This window comes from Lycorma delicatula, chromosome 5, assembly GCF_047948215.1.
Source record: "Lycorma delicatula isolate Av1 chromosome 5, ASM4794821v1, whole genome shotgun sequence".
In the NCBI taxonomy this organism is placed as follows: Eukaryota; Metazoa; Arthropoda; class Insecta; order Hemiptera; family Fulgoridae; genus Lycorma; species Lycorma delicatula.
This window is the reverse complement of record NC_134459.1, coordinates 92173545-92197698: the sequence shown is the minus strand read 5'-3', so window position 1 is coordinate 92197698 and position 24154 is coordinate 92173545. Positions and strand designations below refer to the sequence as shown.

General features: G+C 29.3%; 1 protein-coding gene across 1 annotated transcript in view; it reads right to left on the bottom strand.

Moving 5' to 3' along the window:
• amon (prohormone processing protease amontillado) overlaps positions 1-24154 on the bottom strand; it is a 642069-nt gene that overhangs the window by 182844 nt on the left and 435071 nt on the right. Inside the window, exon 5 of the mRNA XM_075365301.1 lies at positions 5855-5931. Within this exon, the coding sequence (XP_075221416.1) occupies positions 5855-5931 (77 nt within the window). The remainder of the gene's footprint in view (positions 1-5854; positions 5932-24154) is intronic.

Genomic DNA, 24154 nt, shown 5'->3' with positions numbered 1-24154 from the left:
TAATTTTCAAAACGGGTTAAAAAGTACTGTTAAATCAATAAATAATTCCAGTAACGGAAATTCTGAAAGTGAAATTTCCAGTCTTAATTTTAGTGAAATGATTAATTTAATGTAAACGAAAAACGCTATAATTTCATATATAAGTCCGAAGGTTATTTTGATTATTTTTATTACACGCTAAACCAAAGTATTTATATATCATTGCGTAAACAGGCGTAATAAGTTGCTTGCTTGTTAATAAACAAAGAATATATGATAGTTCCTACGGGTTACTATTAGCACAGTTAATTGAAAGAACATAGTTCATTTTTACTTCAATAAATCAGCAATTGCAATAAAGCTTCAAAGAAAACCAATAATCTGATATAGAATTAGAATACGGTAAGTATTGTGTCAGCTGTTTAAAGTCCAATATCAAAAAGTTCATATAAACATATTAATATGCCTTAAAATACTTCGTTTGCGAGTAATAGCTAGAAAGCCGAAATAACGCTCCGCTTTCAGCTACCCCGGTGAAATGAAATCGTACTTATATTTTTAGGATATTGAGGGGAAGAATTAGTTATTTCTAATGGTTTTTGACCTGAAAATTCAAATAAAATAGATCCCAAATCGTATCTGCAGTAGCTTTAGAGAAGTCTGGGGTGAAAACAATGTAACTGAGAAAAAAACACTGTTTTTTTATTGACGTACAATAAACTTTGTTAAATAGGTAATAAAAACGTAAAATACTTAAACAAAACGTGTAAAGAATTTAATTCTTAACAAAATAGTTTAACTAGGTAATTAGTCTATAGTTTAACAAAATAGTTTAACTAGGTTTCATTGGTTGTAGTTTTTTTTTTTGGGGGGGGGGGTCGCGAAATATTAATTATAATTTTTTTTTTTTTTACTTTTTTGGGTGGGGGAGCTAAAAAGGTTGAGAATCACTGCTCTAGACTAACATACTTGTTAGTCCTACGCCACGTTCACAAAGGAAAGTAAAGAATCTCTTATTATTCTTCATACCAGAAGAATTATACTGTTTGCATTTCAGTACGACAAGCAAATAACATTTATCACTATGAGTAACACCATCTGTTCATCATAACTGAAAATTTATGTAAAATCATGATTCCTGATTTATCGGTCTTTTAGAACCGCAGCTATTTTATATGGCTTTATGTGTTTATAACCAGAAACACTGAACTGGTAGTGTACAAACATTTTAAAAGCACAACTTAAATAGTCAAGTTCAAAACGGAGACGGAGACGATCGACTGGAAGCAGAATGAACGGGTAGAAAACTAATATCAGGTTTCACCATCAGCATTAGCAAACGATACCAGTTCATTTCTTCATCATCCTACTCTCATGCATATTTGGATCTCCAACATTGCTTGGCAGATTTATTCTCTTTTCAGTAGGAACAAACGCATTATATATATTTATTCAGTAGAAAAGTCTGTACTTAAAAAATCTTAAAAACGAACATTTACTATATTAACCGACCAGAATACAACTTTATCACCCAAAAATTAAAATCATATTAAAATTAAGATACTTTGTTATGAATTAAAAATAATACTTAGAATCTGTAAAACAAAAATTAGATATGATTTAGGTAGAAAACAAGAGCCTATAAATTATTCATAATACACGCTTTAAATTGAAATTTAATGCGGTCAGATTGGAATTAAATGGTTTGATACTAATTGCAGAGCAATATTTTATAAGCATACAGAACCATAAAAATTTGATTTTTTATGGATTTAGTTGATTTTCGAACATGTCTGAAGCATTGATGAAATAATATTATACAGTGAAGAAAATTTAGAGTGTACAATTTTATTTTTTATACGGGCTAAACTGTTTCAGATTACCAGAAAAATTAATATTAATATAATAACTTAAATTTCTATCTACGGAATATTCTGGTAGATGGGACTTAATTAAAGTCACTGACACTGTAGTTATTGACATGATTTATACCAGACTCGGTAGAAAATCAACAACCCAGTCATATTATATTATTATAATAGATCAGAAAAATGAAAATTATTTAAAATAAATTATTTTTAAATCTTCTACTTAAATGTAGTATCAAAACATAATCTAGGAAAACCGGTTTAATAGGATCTCTTTAAAATATTTATCAAAACTAGGTTACATAAATGTACAATTACAAGAGAAAATAATTGCAAATAAAAAATATCTATTTTTTAATAAATAAGGTAAAATTTATTTAAATAAATTTTACGTATATGTAGGTAGCGCCTCGGCATTTCTGCGGAGGTCCCGATTTTGAATCCCGGTCAGGCATGGCTCTTTTCTTACGCTACCAATTTTCATCGAGCTAATGATTCCCACTCTTTCATAACAAAAACGTTTTTTTACATAATTTCAAATAAACTTATTAATTGCATTACCTTGCATTCAAAACAAATTTGCTTAATACTTTAAAGAAATAGTACGAAACCAAAATATAGATGGTAACTCATGGCTTTATTCTACGGATTTACATAATCCTCTTATAATTAAGTCCATCAAAATTAAATTTGAACAAAAGGATACGTATGATGACGTAATTGAACATGTAAATACTATTTATACTTACATACGAGTATATTACAAAATAAATGATATAAGATATTCATAATTCTCAATTATTATCCACGTGTGTGTGTGAGGGGTATGAGCGGCGGTGTGTGTGTGCGCACGCGTTATTGTATAACTTTTTAAATCACGTTATACAAAAATTCCATGAGCTACTAAAGGTATAAATTAGGTGTAACAAAAGTAATTTTTTTGCAGGCAAAATTTAGCCAGTTTTTCTGGATATGTCCCTAACAATATACTATTAAAGTGTAACTATTACAGAAATCTAGCAACTGTTGGGAAGTTTAATTAAGATTGGTTGAGGCGTTTAGGAGAAAATCCGTTTTCTTACTTAAACTTTCTACTCTTAATTGAAATAAAAAAAAAAAAAAAATATTGGTTTGTATCCAACTGCTAGGGCCGTAAAATAAATATAACTTAGAAGGGAAAAGCTCTCAAACATACCTTATAAGAAATATAAAAAACCTTTAAAAAATAATAATAAAACAAACTTAAAAAGAATCTATAAATAGTAAAGAATTTATGTTTATTTCTTAAATTTCTGAACCATTATTTAGCGTCGTCTTGAAAAATTAGAAATTTAATAAATTAATTTTTAGTTTTACTTTAGATATAAAAATAAATATATTTCATATCTTTTAGGTTTATTTTAATTCTAGATACGTATAGACCTGGAAAAACCCGTAGTGCTTGTAAGTAAACAAAACATTCGAAAGAAATGTAATGATGTCAAAGCTGCGATCTGATAAAAATAAAAATAGTGGATTGTGGAGAAATTACTTTTAGAGATTGGTAGCAAATATGAAGTAAGACTCTAGAAGCGGGTGAATATCTTTTATTTATTTATTTTTACATTAAATTTTCAACTAATATTTTTAAATTTTCCAACGAATTATAAGTAATTTTAGAATTAAATCAGTGAACACTGATATATCGTTAAACAGAAATAATTTAATAACAAGCAATGATGACTACAAGAAAAAACACCTTAAATTGTCTATATAAATGAAGTATAAAATCTTTTCGTTTTAAAAAAATCTAAATTAAAATTTAATAGCTTTACCTCGGCATCACCATAAAAACCTCTTAAACAAAATACAAAACGAACTACGCAAGTCAATCTATTTATTAAATAGGCAGGCTTTACACACATAAAACGAATACCGTACGTTCATTCGAAGCAAATTGAGACTTACACGTTTTTTTAATAAGTCCATTTATTAGTACATACATATTGCACATTGATTTTACTACGAAATTGGACGCTATAAAATTTGAAAATAAAAGCAGCACAAAAACTACATAAAAAAATTGTTTTATAAGATATTAACTCCTCGTCGTCACAAATCAATTAACAGCTGACTTTCAAAGTTGAAAATTCTGAGATTCAAATCCTATTAAAAGTTAGTTGCATAATATTCAAATCCGAAAGGATTTGAATACTGGACAGTAGATACCGAGTACTTTGGTGGTGCTGGTTCAATTAACCACACGCCTCAGGATAGGTCGACCTGAGTGTGACCAAAACTACTCCTCATTTACATGCCATACATATCATTTGGTCGTAGGGGTTGTTCATTAGTTGAACAGATTGCAACGTGTATATTACGAAAGAAAGACATTACTATACCGTAATTTCCAAAACCTCTGAAATTTAGAAATGAAATATTTTCATAATCCCAATCTTTAATTATCTAACTGTTCTTTATTATAAACTTAAAAGATTAAAATAATTTACGTATTAAAATTCAGTAGACCCGTAAAAAACAATTACGGAAAAAACTTACGCGTTTCTCTAGATACAGTCTAAAAACAAAGACGAGTCATTAGAAAAAAACGATCTTCTTTTAGTTGTTACTATAGGGGTAAAAATTCTCCAAAGTTTACAGTAAATGAAGCACCAACTCTTTAATAATTTTTTGTAATAGCTAAATAGAAAAAAACTTTTTTTAAGAAATGTAAAAGTTGTAAACAGTAAAGTTGTACAAATAAAGTTGTATTACGTTAATTCAAAAGCCTCCGTGATATTAGATGCAGCTTTATTTAATGAGATCCTGTAGTCAACCGGATTTCTTTCTTATGAAGTTAAAAATAAATTTTCATTAAAGTATAACCTAGGATTTTCTAAGCCAAATTTGTCCATCTATCAACAAATGACGATCTAAAGATAAAAATAGAAGACTAATATTATTTAAATTAGCCTATTACAGCTTATATTCCAATTTCCTACCTTCCATATAGTAAACTATTAACTGCTGTACTATCTAGAAGGAAACGAAAGAATTACTATTTAAAGAATAAAAAATTGAAAGCTTAATATTATTAAATTTTTTTTTTATAAGAAGGATTTTCAGCTTTTCCAAACTAAAAGTAGAAAACCATATAGTACGTCACATTAAAATTTGTACTACAAGAATTCATTAGTTAATATAAAAATGAGCCGATTTAATATTATCAATTCTGAATTTACCATAATTTAAAATATTAAATGTACTGAAATCATACCTGGCTGTAATAAATGGTCTTTAATAATTCAATTATTACTTTGCTAGGCTTACAATGACAGTAGTTGATCATGCACGTGTATTAAATAGATATCACGTGTGGCCATACACTAACAACAATTAGCGAGTTCTGCTAAAAAGAAGTCTTTTCATTAGATTTCATTAATGAAAAGCAGTTACAAAAAAATCAAAGAATAACGGTTATACATATATTTTTCTCTTCATTAACATTTTACTTAAAAATAATAAGTGTTCTGCGCAAAGACGGGGTTTCACATGGCTACCCTCCATTCTGCTCGATTCTGTGTCATCCTTTTCATTTTATAGTAACTTTCTTCCCTTTTTATATTGTCTACCATTTTCATTCGACCCCCACCTCTTGCTTTCCATTTTACATATCAATATAAATTCGACTGCTTTTGAACTGAATTAAACAGGACAAGATTTTGAGTTGAATAATACTACAAAATCATAATCTATGTAAAAGTAAAGCACGACTATCGTTGATCCTAAATCTTAGTTTACATAAATTAAAAACACAACGAACAAAACCAGAACAAACGTAACTACTAGAGTTAAATATATACTACATGTTTTAAATTAAAACACGAAATTGGAATTTTTTCTCTAAATACTTGTATACCAATAAAGCCATTTTTACGACCAATTACATTTCATTAAATTTCTAGAAAGAAGTTAATAAAACAATAATATAAAAGAAAATGAAAAGAAAGACGTAAAATTTGTCTTACCTGTTAAACCAGTCATCCGTATACCTGGGGTAAGGATATGCATCGTTACTACTAAAATCATAACTCGCTCTCGCATTCTGTAATAGAAAAAAATTAATTATTATGGTATTAAAACAATTTTTTTTTATAAATTCTTCAACTAAAACTATTTCAACAGGTTTTCAGAAAGCCGGCAATGAATTCCTAATTTTCCCGGCTTCACAGGTCAAGTTATGCAATTAATTTTTGAAAAACCTTTCTGGCAGCCAGAAAGTATTTTCAATTCAATAATTTTCCCTTCTAAATGAAAAAGAAAATGAAAAAAGGGTGAAAAATGTGAAAAAAGAATTCATAATATTGGCTACTTTTTGTAAAAAATATATTATGTCATCTTTTAGCGAGGAGGTAAACATTAAATAAAACGTTTTAGTAATTTGTAATCTTGATAAAAAAACAATTTTTTTAAGAAAAATCTTTTGCTAAAGTGCCCTAGAAGAGATTTGAAACTTTACTTCCGCCATAACACCCCCACTCATGTTTCAATCTTTTTCAAAAATGTAAACATTCCCCCTCTTAAGGTAGTACCTGTTTACCAAGTTTTTAATCATTTTTTCTGTTTAGCCTCCGGAGCCACCGTAAGATATTAACTTCAGAGGATGAATGAGGATGATGTGTATGAATGTAAATGTAGTCTTGTACAGTCTCAGATCGACCGTTCCTAACTCACCAGATTGGTTTAGTGGTGAACTCGTCATTGCAAATCGGCTGATTTCAGAAAGCTGATTTAAATTAACCACACATCTCAGGATTGATCGACATGAGACTGTACAGAGCAATTCATTTACATTCATGCATATCATCCTCATTCATCCTCTTACGGTGGTTTCGGAGGCTAAACAGAAAAGGAGAGAGAGAAGTCGACCGTTCCTGAGATGTGTGGTTAATTAAAACCCAACCACCAAAGAACACCGATATTCACGATTTAGTATTCAAATCCGTATAAAAATAACTGCTTTTACCAGGATTTGAACTTTACAACTATCGTGTTGAAATCAGCTGATTTGCAATGACGAGTTCACCACTAGACCAACCCGGTGAGTTTGCCTACAAAATTTGAAGAAAATCATTTGACGGGGTCTAAGAGTTATAAGACCAATAACAGGCCAAAATTTATACGTGCATACGCACAAACGTCCGTCTAAAAAAAAAAAATAGATTTTTTTGACTCGGGAACACTGGAATAGAAATTTTTTGCATATTACCTACGATTTATTAAAATCCATTTTTGTTTTCCTTAAATATCTTACTTAAGGTACATAACTTAAAAAAAATTATTTTTTTTTACTAATTTTTGTACTTTCCGTTACCGTTACAACTGCTGTAGCTGCATATTTCTATATGCCGAAGGAAATTAATATATAACTGGATAACTGGGGGACTGATATAAAGTCTCTATTTGATAGTTTACATTTAATAAGAAACGGAATTAAAAGTTAAAAATGAAAAATATATTTTTAATTTCATAAAAAAATAGGAAACATTTGTTTAGAATTAACACACTTCTTTAACGTATCTTGCAATAACTAATCTTGCTTTTTGAATCTAACTTAATGTTTTACACTCACTAAACACACTTCGTTATTTTTTTTGACCTCTCTGGCATTGCAATGCATAATAATTAACTGTTAAAAGATCTTTGGAATTTTCTTAAAATCCGCTCGCAATTGTTATTACAGTTTCACTAGATTTGATTTACTATCATTTGAACACGAATCTGTTATGTAAACCTAGCATTTATATTTAATTCTGGATACAAAAATCATTATTTATCGATGTATTAGTCGCGTTATTTTTGAGGATTAGTTTTGAGGTTAATAATAATAATGTTATCTTCATATTAACTTTAATAAATCAAGGGTAGTGTGACTAAATAGAGAAGAACAATTAGTTTTATATCCCACAAAAAATCTGTATCAGATAGTAAATAATCGAACACTATTACAAGGAAGATAATTAATTCTTACCCAAAAACCATAATATTTAAAATACAATATGAGTTAGACTACAAATAAAAAGTAAAAATAAATAAAAATAAACTATAAATTAAGTTGCATTAATAAAAATAAAAAGTATTAAAATTACTTCGACTCAGAAATGCTAACATATTCTGAAAGAGAGCCGTTTTTTGTAACAAATATTTGTTTTCTTTTCAGAAATATTATCCATTATTGAAAAGAGGAACTTTATATGCACATCATAAGTTAGTCAAGCATTTTAGACGTGTTATATCACTAACACATTAGTGTTCTCAATGTCTGCAAATGTAAACTATACCGCCGTTTTGATTTAACATTGTGATAAAATATTACGGAGTAAATTTTAAGCAATTTATAAATAAATACGTTTCTCCAATGCAAGGATGTAGGAATATAGATTAATAAATATTACTGACAAAAACTGAGAGAAACCACACTAAACACGCGTACGCGCGCACACATACATAACACTGGTATTCTTTTGCACGCTACATCGATTCGAAAATATTTTACATGTTTTGATAAACCACTGGGTTTATCGATTAATTAAAAACACATTATTAGTTAAAATTAGTTTTTCTTTCTTTTCTTTTCATGATCCTCACACATCACAAATTGAAAAATTTACCATTTCATAATGATGCATCTGAAAATCATGTATTATTGACAACGTATTACAAAATACTCGTATTTTTTTAAATAACAAAACATAATAAAATTTTCAAAAATATGAATTCACACAAAAACATATTTAATTATATAACAGCGATTTACAATATCTACAAAGTAACAATCTAAATAGAGTGGAAATAACAGTGATCTTTCTTTTAATGACAGTTTTACAACAGCAGCGATGAAATGAAATTGACTCATCGGGGGTATTGTATCATCAAAGTTGGAAATAGTTATCGAATGGCCTTTAGGAAATACCTTTATGACTGTATCAACGTCGTCACGTAAACAATTTAAAAGTATTACGTAATTGAAAGGCTTCTATGTAAGTGGTCTAAAACAATGTCTAGTCAAGAAGCGGATCGCTGTTAATGGGGTGTTGCAAAACATGGAGCTGGCTTTCTGGAAATTAAAACAGTTGTGAGTCAACGCCGTGTGACTAATCCGTAACTTGGGAAATACCTTCTCCTAACTGTTTATTTGCGGTGAACATTGAAGATATTATTTGAAGGGATTAACATCACCTGCATTTCTGTGAGCTTTGCATAACGTATAGTATTATATTTATTTAACTCATTGAAGAAGGAAACAGTTTCAATTTACCTAATGGTATACAGCAATGATTCCCAAAGTTTGCGCCGCGAAATATTGTAAAAGCTACATAATTAACTGAAGCGAGACATTTATAATGATTAATTTAATGTTAATAAAGTAAAAAAATAATGAAGATACACGAGTTTTATTTTTATCTCTTACTTACGAGTAGTCATACTTTTACTTAGGACAGGGTGCCATGGAAAAATTTTAATTGAAAAAGGAAGTCGCGACTAGGAAAAGCTTGGAAACCACTGATATACACCACTGTATCGTTGATTACACAAGTGGTTGGGTGTGTATATTTTAAGCCCCACAGCCTAAACGGCCGCGGCAACCTGACACAAGCCACGGACATTCTCAAAGGTAATCATTCTAAAGAATAACATACGTATACCATACCAGAGTTACAAAGGCAAACGAAAAGTAAAATAGTTTCTCGTTGTCTTCTCTAAGGTAAACATACTGTTGTACACCAGGAAGCTGAGCCCTTAAGAGATGTAGGTTAAATTTCGCCACACAAGTAACAATTTTACTGTGTTTACTCTAATTACAGGCGATAGAAGGAACATTAATCAATACTTTCAGAGAAACAAACTCTCATTAATAAAACTTCTAACGCTAGGTAGTTTACATGCTTCAAAAATAAAGACAGAAATAGACATTCTCTTTCATTTTTTACAGTTGTTTCCCTTTCTTATGTGAACTAGGAATTAAATTATCTCGATAAAGTCAGATTAGAAATACAAGTAGAAATACAACAGCTAACTTAAACTAATAATACAATTTTATAAAAGAACCCTGTAAGTTTTAAGTATAACGTTCGTTTTAGGAACCTTAATTATTGAATTGTCATTTTTGTAAAAAAAAATTTCTATTAGATTAAATATTATTAAATTAATATTACATAATTAATTATATCTACAAATAATATTTCCAGCATCTAGCCAGAAATCAATCCTGGGACATTCAACAGGAGGTAACAATTCTATTGTCTATGCCATCGTGATTGTCAATTCAATATTGTGATTGTATTCTTTTTCAAATGATTTAATAATGCAAATATTATTATTTTCTATTAGTTCAATGTAACTGGTTTTAATTTTTCGTTTATTTTCAACGAATATTGATTATTTTATTCTTCTTTTATAACTGGATGAGTTTAAACTGTTTCATAGTCATTATCATTATCAGTTTACAAATGGATCTTTTAAAATATCGAAAAATTTATTTTTAAAAGTAATAAGAATAACTACTTTTCTCTTTTACGATATGACATTTAAAAAAGTCTTTTGTTGTATTTTGTTAATTTTAAATCACATCAACAACTATTATTACCGATTACGCTAGAGTTGATAAGTTATAAATTTTTCATACTCTACTCTGGAGTCAAACCCAGGACCTTGAATGTAGTAGATATACACGATACCACCTGCTCAAAAGCGATCAGCTTTATATTTATTTTTTAACATATTTCATTTTATTCATTAGTTTTTATCTAATTAATTAGTTTTTTATCTCCGCACTGAATGCGTAAGTAAAGATATTAACGTTAAAAAATTGAAAAAAGAATTTATTTGATTACCTAAATTTATTTTATAAAGTGTCTCTTTAAATAAGTTTTTTAATTTGATTTTAGCGGATTATATTTTTATTTGTATCTTTATATGGATCTGCCGACCTGACAAACTAATATAAGTAACCTCTATTATATTTATAAAAATGAATTTTTTCTGAGTAAAAAAAAAAATCAATTCAATAAACATCTTTATTGAGATATATAGAGATAAGGAAAAAAACAAAGTCTGTGGAATGAGAATTAATAACAGTAAATCAAAAGTGAGGGACTGTTCCGAAATTACGTCATGTTTTATCTCATTTTAGACCCTCACACACACCGATATTTTACGTCATCATTCTTCGTAGAAACCTTCCTTTAGTAATTTTACCTCTTTATATTATAGGACTGCAAAAATTCCGACAGATATCTTTTTCAATAATAACGCTATAAATATAATTACGCGTGAAGTTTACAACGTGACATTTTGCTTTAATAACTTTTCAAATTTTTATCAATAAATTTGTTAAAATAGTTTTTAAAACCAAATTTATTTTTCAAACGAAAAACTTTTGCATTAATCTTGAAGTATATATTTTAATGTATGCTAAGAATTATTATAAAATATTCATAGAAAATGTTTTTAAATGAATATCTCAAAAAATGGTCTTAAAATAATAAAAATTAAAATGAAGTGATTTACAACTCTGAAGTGTTTCAGTAATTCATTAACTCAATTACATTAAAATATGATAATTTTATTTAATATTGAATCCTGTCGCTTGTAAAGCAGCAGGATTCAATATTCAAAATTTCTTCCTGCGGAATAATTTAATTAAAACAAAATATCGTACTTCTACCTATATATGGCTACTTTCTGGAAGTTGAATAATTACCATAAACAAATCGGTCTACAGAAGTCCTTTTTTCATCCTTTTTGAATAAAATAAAAAAATTACTTACTGGATTTTTTCAATATAATGAAATTACCCTGAAATTGCCCCCTCCCCTGCTAAATTTAGATTGGAAGGGTCAATAATTAGGAAGATATTGAGAATTACGTAAATGTATTTGTGTATAGATACAGTTACAGATGTCTCGTATTAAATGCAGAATATTTTACATAAATTACTCCAGCTATAAAAGGCAATTTTTTTTTTAATAAAAGTGTACAAAGAAGATAATTCAATGACAGGATATCGATAAAGAAAGAGCTACTTCTGCTTGTCAGATATCTACATTGCAGTCTCAAAAACTTAAAACAAAAGAAAAGTACTTTTTCAATCAACATTCCATTAATGTTCGTTCACCAAACCGGAGAAGTGTAAACAACACTCAATCTCTACCAGTTGATTGAACAATTTTTATAAAGTCTTTGTAAAAAGAACAACTAGGGAGTTTCAAGCAGGAAGGAATTGTCTAGCTTAAAAAAACTGCATCAAGAACTTGAGACTGCTGTCGATTTTAAAGGTAGTAAAACTACTGAAAGAGCACGTTTCAAGTAGATAAGACTAAAAATAACAGAAAACGTTTCACTTGGTAAACGGATGCTCAGTGGAGAATTTAATATCTAGAAGCAACTATTAATTATTTATATAATCGTTTCCACTTACCAACAATCTTTAATAGTAATGTTCGAGGCTTTCGGATTATTAATCCATCCTCAGGAACAATGATGTGTTATACATTATAATTATTTACTTCACATATCATTTATTACACTAAATTGAATTTTATAAAAAATATAAATATAACAATTGATCGTTAAAAAATAAAATAAAGTTAACGTTGTCCGTTATGTCAGTATGAAGATCTGTATTTCATAATGAGCATTACCTTCATAATGATACGATGGATAACGTTAACTTTATTTTACTTTTTGACGATCAATTGTTATATTTTTATAAAATTCAATTATTGTAATTAATGATATGTGTAGTAAATAATTATAATGAATAACACATAATTGTTCCTGAGGATGGATTAATAATCCGAAAGCGCTCGAACATTACTATTAAAGATTGTTGGTAAGTGGAAACTATTATATACATAATTTATATATTAATACTAACGGGCCGTACTTAATAAAATTAACTATTAATTACAAAAAGCTAATTTTCCACATATTTATTCAGACGAATCGTATATTTTAACCTTATATTCAATGAAAAAGTCCTGTTCTTATTATACCAATGAAAAAAGGACTAAATGATCGTATAACAACAATTCACGTTAAATAAAAATGCAATATCAATCTCACGTTAATCTAGAAAACTAGTAAAAGTAGCAGTGATAATCGTTACATCATGTACGAAAAACGTTTTTGAACTGGAAATCTTTTAAATTAATTCCCAAACTTCCTTCACAGTTAACGATTGTTGACGATAATGCCACTTATCTCAACTCACTTCTTGATAAAGTTCTCAATTTTAATTCTGACCGCTATGGTCCAAAAAATTCACAATATCGGTGCCTGGAAATAAACCATATTCCATACTTCGAAAATGCTAAAACCATATATGGTTTTATAGTTTCATGAACTGCGGTTTTATAGTTTCATAATTATATGAGTTGACCAAGTTACATAGTACTACACGATAATAATATCACTTTAATGAACTCTTACAAAAATATGGACATCGGGTTCTTAGTTTTCTGCCTTATCATTGCGATTTAAATTCAATCGACTTAATATTTTCATAAGATTGTACATACATAACGCATGTATCATCAAACATAGACATATAGCTAGTCATAAACAACATTTTCGATGACAAATATTCAGAAATTAATTGAGAATAGAAACAATACAATAAGATGAAAAATTTAATTTGTCAAAAATTGTTCATTTATTACTAAAAGTAATTACGAAAAAAACACGGATGCTGGAGTACAACGTTACGGAAAAGGGTAGTATAATACTACCCTTTCAAAGTAATTGCATATCAGAGTACCTTCCTCATATAGCGAATCTTACACATTTGCCCACCGCATTATATACCATTTAAAACTTATCTCTAATATGTAATACAGCATTGGAAACTTCTGTAATTAAAATTGAGCAAGGTTTTTCTTCCTTAACACAACTGTACGAAAATACGATGTAATCAAGAGATTGAGTCATGGCCTACACAGATCGGCTTTCCATCAATTTTGAGTTTGTTATAAAATATACCGTAAATTAATGTCACCCATAAAAACAAAAAATACGTTTTACGAAAATGATCAATGCGATAGAAAACAGTTATTGATTGTAAGACAATGAACAAGTTTCACATTTTATATCTCCGATATGAAATATGATATACGTGTCATATGATATAGATATGAAAAGAGTCAACAGGAATGTCAATAAAATTTAGATCATATTTCGCTTTATAAATAAGGCATTTAAAAACAAAAGGCCGAGGATGGTTGGATGGCAATGTACGTTGTAATAGGAACACTTTTTATGATCTGAGAATAAACATTAGTTTACTCTCAGCAGTGCAGAGTAGTGCAGAGGACAGCACAACTAAGGAAAATAGAAATACTGAAATTAAATTTTTAAAAACCAGTTAAGGGTGAATCTTCAAAAATCAAACCGTAATAATAACATTTAGAAGGAATAGGGATAAAAAACTACCCTGGTAAATATATAAAAGTACGTAGAAAAAAATCCCTTTCGGCATACCGGAAGGCGGAAGTAGATTTCACCGGAGCTAAATAGGAGATAAAAATATTTCCACCTTAAAGGTAAGAAAACCTTTTAATTTACTCAATACAACAACGGTTGCATGTGAAAGAAAGTTTCACATATTTAGTGTACGACAAACCCCATCTTCTTACAATTCTAGCAATATTTTAGTCATCCCTTGCCATCAGGAATGGTCATATCAAAACTTGTTTTAGGAAAAGATTTTAGGTAATGTTTAGAGGACTAACGATCACTTTAAACCGATTCGATACTGTGCCTATTAAGGAAGATATAATTTTTTTTGTCTTCAAAATCCTATATCAAATCGTATATCAAAAAACTTTACTTAGATAAGTTTTAGGCCCTTATTCAAAGAATAGTAGGAACTTTAAACGAATTCAATATTTTATTTAATAAGAAAGTTATAGAGATATTTTGTTTTTTTCGAAAAAGCTCTCCCATTTCCTCCTACATGATCCGATTTTTCCCATTAACGAATTCGACCGAGATTTTGTGTCGTTATATTTTATGTATCGATTTGAAAATGATTGACAGAAAATTACGGCAATTATCGTGTCCACAAGAAAGTGAAATAAATATATATATATAAATGTATATATAAACTTTTGAACTGATGGTGGTTTTGGGGTCTGGGGGATGTGAAACGCGAAGATATGTCGCAATTTTTCGGAAGTTGAATCATGGTTCCATTACAATAGGTAGCTTCTTGTAAAATATCCCAAGTACACCATATTTTAAAGAATGCCGATTGATCGGTTCCCGATTAGATCCCAATATTATCGAGTAGAGGGTGAAAAAAATTTTGTAGGATTACAAAAAAAGAAAAAACGTTGGACATAATATCTAATCTGTGCGCGTTTAAAGAAAAAGTGAGATATCATTAATTATGTAACTTACAAAAGTCATCCGCAAATTACATTACTCTTTTACAATAATAAATACGAGTAAATCCTCCAGCATGCCAACTGGTAGATTCATAATATAAAAGTAACGTATTTGGATTTGATAGGGATTTATATTCCCAAAATGTAAAAAACGATTCCAAAATATAAATACATATTAATATATATATTTTTTTAAAACTTTTAAAAATGTTATCGATGATTTATGTATTCAATATTTACTATATACTATTACCTTATTTATATGAAAAATATCACGCTACAGTAATCAATACGTTGTATATAATACTTTAGCAAATACTGAAAAAAAATCTCACAAACAATATTAATTAAAAGAAAACAAATTTATTCATCCCACCAATACGTTTTATTGACAAAAATAAAATTAAATAAATTCTCAAAAAAAAAAGCCATTCCTACTATTTTACATAAATGATTTTTGTTGACGACTTTGTAACTATTTAATTAAATATATGGGAAAAAAATCAAAAGATAAAAGGAAATTTTTATCAATAAATTTCTGTGAAATAAAACATGAAATTATTTGAAATATTTTTTAATAAAACTGGAGATACTAGGCATAGGAAAGAAAGAGTAATAACAAAAAAGAGTCGATCGCCCGTAAAAACTCTTTGCTTCAGTGTGGACAGAAGTGACCTTTACTGTTAGAACTGATACAGACTCCAGATTTTTTTTTTATGTATAAAAGGTTAAAAAAATAAAAAACTGTACATACTAGATATATGCTTGCTAGCTTTCTATATACGTGCAAGTACTTTTGATTTTCGGTTCAGAATATATATATATTTTAACCAACCTTTGTCTCTTGTTTTTTTTTTAATACTACTCCTCAACCACGTTTATTTTTTTTTTATAAAACGTAATCAAATCAATACGAATGCAGAATATACTGATTTATATTCAGAACACTGCGCTTTTTTCCTATTTATTTAGTTAAATTAATTAAAAATGAAGAACGCAAAAAAATTAATTACATCATAAAATTCTACAACATACAAATAATTCTATATTATTATAACTTATGAAAATTTTAATGTTAAATAAAAATAAATTAATATAATATATTATTAATAAACATATACTTTACAAGTTTGGTTCATGGATCGGATAAAAATAAAGTCTCCTTTCCAATTTTCATTAAAATTTTTCAAATATCCCTTTCAATGATCTTTACAATTACTAGAAGGGAAAAAAGATCGAATCACAAAAATTTAACTCGTTATTTCTCAATCGTTCACAAACGAATTATTCTCTTGGTTACCAGCTTCAATTATACCCTTCATTATCGATCCCGACTTAATGATAGTAAATTTTCTCAAATGAATTTGTATCTTTTCTTTAAAATTACAAGTATTAATTAAAGAATTAAAAGAAAATGACAAAAGATCCTCCAATCAATCATAATTATGATACTCCTTTTAAACGGTTAAAGATTTTACTCCTCTCCAATCATAATTATAATCTTTGATCGAAATAAAGAAGAAATTAAATTAAATATTGGATGTAAATATACTCATTTTCATATCAGTTTTTTAAAAATATATTTCTTTCAAAAGAATTTAATAGTTACCTGGTATATATCGTATACACAACGGGGGTACAAAAAAGAATATTCTGTTTTTTAATATATTGTATATCTCTTGGCTGATATCCACAGAATTGAATTAAAGGCTAGAAACAAAGAGCAAAAAGGATTAGTTTATGCGTATGGCTGATTCCCAATCGTTCCGCTTGATAGCTCTACTAAAAAAGACGGCGACTCCTGAACAGAAAGCCTTCTTTGCTTTGCAGTTTCGTAAGAGTGAATGTGCAGTTATAGTTCAACGTACGTTCCGTAGAAAGTTTAATTGTTATCCTTCGAGTTATATTAACAATCGTCGATGGCGTAGTTTGAAGCGACCGGATATTTGTGTAAAGGAATGAGACCGGAACGACCGAGGCCATAGTGAGTGTTTACTGCGTATCCTAACAAATATGTTACGAAGGTTAGCCGCGAACTAGCGATATTGGTGATGACAGTTGGAATGTTTTAAAGAATCGCTAATAAATGCGTCCATACAGTTTACAGCTGTAACAGGCTTTGAAAATTACCGACTATGGTGTGAGTGCCGACTTCGCAATCGAAATGGGGCAGCATGAAAATAATGAATTTCTTGATCGTTCTGCGTTTAGAAAGGAGTCAACATTCCATTTTAGTGGCAAAGTTTACATCCTGACCCCGTAGGGGAAGACACTCTCTATGTGGCAGTTTCGGTCGCCACGCCACCCCCTCCATACCATGGGATTTAACGAAGGCGATCTTCAGAACCTCGGCAAAGGCATCTCTCAGCCTCGTTCTTGCCTCAATCAGGATGCCATCAATGCGAATACGACAAGTGATATTCCCATCGGGGAACTACTAGGAAATGAACTCTTTAAAACAAAACACATCTATGTCGAGTCTTTAATAAGACTGAGTGACATTAAGGAACTGAAATTAATAACGGAACTACCTACCCATAGGTTAGAAGTTGAGTTCAACACGCAACCATAATAACAAAACAAGAAATAAAAATAAAACAAAATACTACAAAAACATCAAACCTTATAACACAAGAACAACAACACCAAAACACAAGAAAGACAAGGGGAACCCTAAATTCCCTCGGCAATCCGTTCTCATGCCTTTGGAACTTATAATGATTACCCATTCGGCCCGGTTTTTCCAATTCTCACAGAGATCTAATATCGATCCGACAAATAATCTCCGTGCGCATGGCATAAGTTTGTATTCTGCTCATTTGTAAATTACATGGTATGCGTCATCTAGTTGTCCACAACCTGGACACACACCTGAATCCACCGGGCCAAATCGCTGGAGTCTGCCTTGGAAGATGCCATGAAATAAATTGCGTCACATACTTTTTAGAGTGAACCCAAGGGACGTTCCACATACCAACAACGTCTGAGAAGAGATCATGCGAATAACGCCCACCCTCTGCCTCATCCCATCCGGCCTGTCATAAAGCATTGGCATGCCGTTCTATCTGGCGAATTTTTTCTGAAGTCAATTCACCTGACTTCCTAGCAACATAACACTGCTGCTTTTTTGACGCAATTAAATCTATCGGTTTCACACCTGCAATCACCAAGATTGCCTCCCTTGAAATAGTACTGTAACTTCCCGTTACCGTTAATAATACAAGGCGTTGAGCTCTTAATAATATATCCAGATAGCTTTTAATTTTTAGCCTATCCGCTGAAACAGGCGCCGCATAATTGCCTCGCTCACGTCCTTATACAGCATTCTCATAGTCTTAAAATTAAGACCCAATCATGATTGACCACTCGTCAAATACCAAAGAAGGCACGACATGCCTTCTCCGCGACGTAATTATTTTAAAACTTGATAATATTTTATACGAAGGCCTGACATCGAATCACGAACCTGACGCCTCACTGCCTATCGGCTTTTAAGAAGCATCATAGTGGTCTTCTCCGGGCTGAACGTCATTTTATGTTGATGACCCCATAACTCAAGTATCCTGCATGCCTGGTGGCCCAGAATTCACCTCTCTCCGCAAGCTTCCTTCGACCAGCAAGAGAACATCGTCGACATAAGCCACGATGAAGAAGCCGCAGAAGGAAATCAAACTTCAGAACCCACAGCACTGGACCCAACACGCTGCTCTGAGGACAACCCTTGGACAGCATCTTGCCTACCTCATGCCTGCTCTCGCGGAACAACACATCTCTATGCCTGAAGTAACTTTGCATTACTCACAAAATTACAATCGTGAAAAAAGTTAATAATCATTGTCTGGCGTCAGAGAACCCCCCAACATTTAAAATGCAAAGAGGCCCACCAAAATTAAATTTTTTATGCGAATATCCCGGCCAAGTTTACGGGCCAATATATCTTACCGAAGCAAACGTAATAGGAGTTGTTTATTTGTACATGCTGCATCATAGCTCTCTCGTCAACTGCAAGTTAGATCTGAGAATTTTAATTTGGCAACAGAACGATCTCTACAGTCGGTTGGATGTTTTTAGCGTAAAAAAAGGTAAAGAAAGAGATCCAGTTTGTGTGATTTGCTTCTAATTAAGGTTAAACTTTCCAAATTTTTATTAATTTTAGTAGAGAAGTTAATTTTAGAGGAGTTATTAATTTTTAGAGGAGTTTATTTTAGTAGACGTTATTTACATTCATATATACAATCATCTTCTCAAAATAAAATTCCCTAGAGTGTTAACTAGAAATTTTTATTTATTTATTGGTAAACTAACAAAATTATTTTACTCTAAACCTAAAAAACAGTATTTTTCGAAATAAACTTTTGTATTTTACCCTGTTTTCCTTAAAACCTAAGCGAAAAAGACTGAGACGTCTAAATAAGGTTCTAAATTTACGTCTCGATTTGTACCCCGTGAATTTTAGTACGGTTTAATTTCACAGAGGGAGCACAAAGCAGGGCTAAATGTTTTGCGAGCCGAAACTCGTTAACAAACCGTTTTCTGACCGACGTTTTATGAACCTACTTCTTATTTTTATCTCCCAAGAGATATCCGTGCAATTTAGAATCATTCTATATATTTGTATGGAAACGGAAAAAAAAACAATTACAATCTTGTTTTGTAAAGTTCTTATTTAACTACTCGAAACATAGTAAAGTAGTTATTTTTCAGAGTTTGGCAAGAGAAAATATACCCCATAACGATTTAAAATTTCCAACTTTATTTTGAGCAAAGTAGTTGTAAAATAGATTTTTTTTTTTACATATATATTTTCTTTGATCAACTGCCAACTTTGCTTTTCTACAGATACGTAAGGGACACATGCATTTCCCATAAATTTTTATTTCGATTCTTTTTCTTGTATAATGTTAACGATGTAGATAATATTACATGTAATTCCATAAATTAGCTGTCATTTTAAATAAAACACAAGTTTCCTATGTCGAGTTAATTAGGAAAAGTAAGAAGTGAATGTTAGTTTCCATATTCATTTTCAGTGATACCAACAGCTTGATAAATCCACTAAAATGAAATAAAATTCACCCCTAAAATCAATAGCTTCACTCCGATCACCAAAGGAATTACCTACAAAACGAAGATTTTTTTTTATACTAAAAACATAAAGATAACTTTGGCTGATACCGCGTGCCTCCAATGTTTCATATGCATTACACATACAAAAAAAATGAATAGATGAGAAAAAATAACCGATATAATTTTCTTTGGGAAATATCTAATTTTACATGTTAATTCCTCTCAGTATAGGATATTTTTTCTTGTATATATTGTAAACTAGTTCAATAATTATTTCTGAATGGAATTTTACTTTGATGCATTGATGCTTACCGACGCATTGTTACTTTATACTAACACTTTCTTATTTTATATTTTTAAACAATAGAGTTTACATAAAACAGGGACTGCAATCAAAGTTTAAAATGTGGTATTACAGCTTTTTTTTTGTTTTTTTAACGGATTACTATTATTAAAGATACATTAAAGGCTCCATATTCTAAATTAACCCGAGAAACAATTGTTTTTTCTTATTTTACTTATTTACTTGCTGGTTTTATTTTTCCATGAAATTTTATAAATTTTTAAGGAAATACCCACTTACACCTACCATAGGAACTCTTTGCGTCTAATAAAAATAGACTATCCATAATACAACTTCACTATTTACATAGGTAGAAAGAAATATATTTTTATTATTATAACAAAAAATGGGAAATTAACAAAATGTTCGTGTTTAATAAAATAAAATGTTAACAAAAACTTCGCATAAAATATTCAAATATACTGTATATATATATTATTTGTTTCACTATAAATGTCTATCAGCAATCGTGTAATGTGTTTTATACGAGCAGACAGAATAGTTCGGTTGATTTAATCGATACTGGTTTTGGCAAACCACACAAACCCATTATCTTCATTCCAGTGGTTAATACATGCACTTATAATAACATATATTTTATCCTTATCTATTCTACATTAGAAATATTTGATTTTATGACAAATGTATATTACACCCTGATCGATTTTTAAAGCAACAAGTATAACATCGCGTACACAGAAAGATAATGCTTAGTTTTAAATCGTGTACCTCATCAGTTTAGATCCATAAAAATTTAACAAATAGGTAACATTAAAGATTGTATTTTTCAAAATTTTATAATATACAAAATTGTAGAAGATTATGAAGATATTTTATGAAATATCCAGCTCTTAATAAATTACAAAAGTATTTAAACTTAGTACACTGTTCACGTACTTTATCAAGATCACTACCAAGTGAAATATCCACGGCAGTATGCATTTCTCGTATACCTTTTTCTAAGTTATAAACGTTTCAACCTTCTATTTCAAGGAGGTTTAAGGTTTTAAAATATACATCGTATCTTCATTTTCAAGGTACATAGATGGTGAAACGTTTATTTATAGGAAAATTACAGCGCTTATTTAGTTTAATAGTTAAGTAAGTCGACCTCCTCATTATAATACCTTAAAATTAAAAATGTTAATTTATTTATCTAGATAAATATGTCTGTTACTAGTTCTTACTACTGTTTCAGTTATAATAAAAACAAATAAAATTAATTATCAGAAATTTTTGTAATTACGCTTTAATTATTGAAGACACTTGAAGATTATTTTATGAATTGAGGTTATGTAATAAATCGGTTATTACCATGTTCAACTAGCGTAATTAGAAATTTTAAACTTCATACAGATGAATAAAAATAATGGAAACTTTAAAATTGTGGAAAACAATTAATTTTGAAATAATTTCGCTGATTTCTTCTTTTTTTTGGTGTCATTGCAAGATAATTGTATGGTCTAAGGTTTAGAGGCAGGTTATAAACTACTGCAATAACCACACAACCACTGTGTTTAACCACACAAACTTATAAATAACTATACTAAAAGAAACATAAAATGAAATTTACGAGTATTGTAGACACGAATAAAAACGATGAAATTTTATACATATATGATAATAAAACTATTTATTTTTCTTTTAGATCAATACAGAAGAGGTTTCCTCACTGAATTTAATGCTCCCTGAACTTTAATTGGAAACAACAGTTGTCACCACGTCCTGCAATAACCCAATTTAAACTGCGGAGTACTTACAACACAATATGTTCCAGGTTGTAACAACAATAAGGTAAATCTATTCGAGGAAGTAGAAACAGCTGCAATGCGTCAAATTTATATCTAACTATATCTTTTTAAACAAGTAATCCTACAGCCTTTACTTAAAATAAAAAATATCTTTTAATTTTTTACAAATAAAAAAACAGTATGTATTTTTATAATGTGAATAAAAATTATTTTCTATCTATTTTTTTTATATTTCCTTCTTTCTAAAAAAAAATATTAAATTAGCAGAATTCTTTTTATTAATTCTTTTTTTTTTTTAGCTACTAAAGGCTACTAAAGACTACGTAAAGCTAATAAAATCTTTTAAAAATAGCTCATGAAAGATGAATTTTGTAATCTTTGAAAAATTTTGAGTCAAACCGGAGTTCGAACCCAAAATCGTTCGGATGAAAGGCAGAGATGCTACCATTAAAACACGTAGTTCGACATAAATAAATCATGAAACTACGAATGTAAAAATTGCACAGTTAACTTGGTGTTATTCTTAATTAAACTTATAATTTATTTTACGATAATTTGGTAAACGAAAAATCGTAGAGCATACAATTAATTATTATTATTAAGTTGATTTAGATAATCAATGTCGAGTGAAACAGGCTTTACTACCGCTACCTTAAATTTATTCAACAGTTACAATGTTTCTGATTTTAAAACATGTTTACTGTCTGAATATTATTTTCTAAAACATCCTTAATTAACAATTACTTGTTTTATAATTTTCAAAATAAATAGAACATTATATCCGGACCTTGAAAACAATTTTGAGTTTATTCAGAATTAATTTACAAGCAAGTTTTTAATTAATCGATAAAAAAAATTGAAATTTGTTATTAAACTAGGACAAAGAAAAAATCTGCCGAATAAATTTGTAAAACTTTACCGTTCAGAACTTAAAATTAAATCCCTCCCTAATGATAACGTTAAAAATTACTTTTGCCCTTACAAACTTTCTTATTTATTTATTTAAATAAAAAATAATAAAAACAAACTTATTGATTGATTAATAGCAAACAAAAATTCAACTCGATTATTAGGTATAATAAAATTTAATTAGAACAATTCAAATTACAATATTTTAGGTTTTAAAAATCTTTCTTTTAATTTACTACGACTAAGATTAGAAATACGTACACCGTGAAAGTACCTCGTATAGAATAAATAAATAAACAAATTTTCATGTCTCCGGTATTGAACATGAAACTTAAGTCTCTGGCATTTACATTTAGAAATCTCACTCGAGGATTGGGTTGTATAATCCACAAGGTGAATTTTTCTACCTTTACAAAGTTTTATTTAGAGGAAAATATTAAGTAAAAAAGTTAAGTACACTAAAAAAAAAATCAGAAAATGTTAAATAATTCGATTTTCATGTAAGGTAAAGTGTAAACTTTTAACATTATCCTCTAAATAAGCTTCAATTGAAAAAAACTTTTTTTTTGGTAAATTAAAACTTGTACCCGATTAAGATTTTTATTAAAATCAACGCGCTTTTGTGTTTAGCAAACGACAAGCCCCATCTTCTTACAATTCCAGCAATATTTTGGTTATCCCTTGCCGTAAGGGTTGGTCAAATCAAAAATTGTTTCAGAAAAATGTTATAGGTAATGTTTAGAGGACTAACGATCATTTTATCCGATTCGATACTATGTCTATTAAGGGAGGTATGATTTTTTCTTCGAA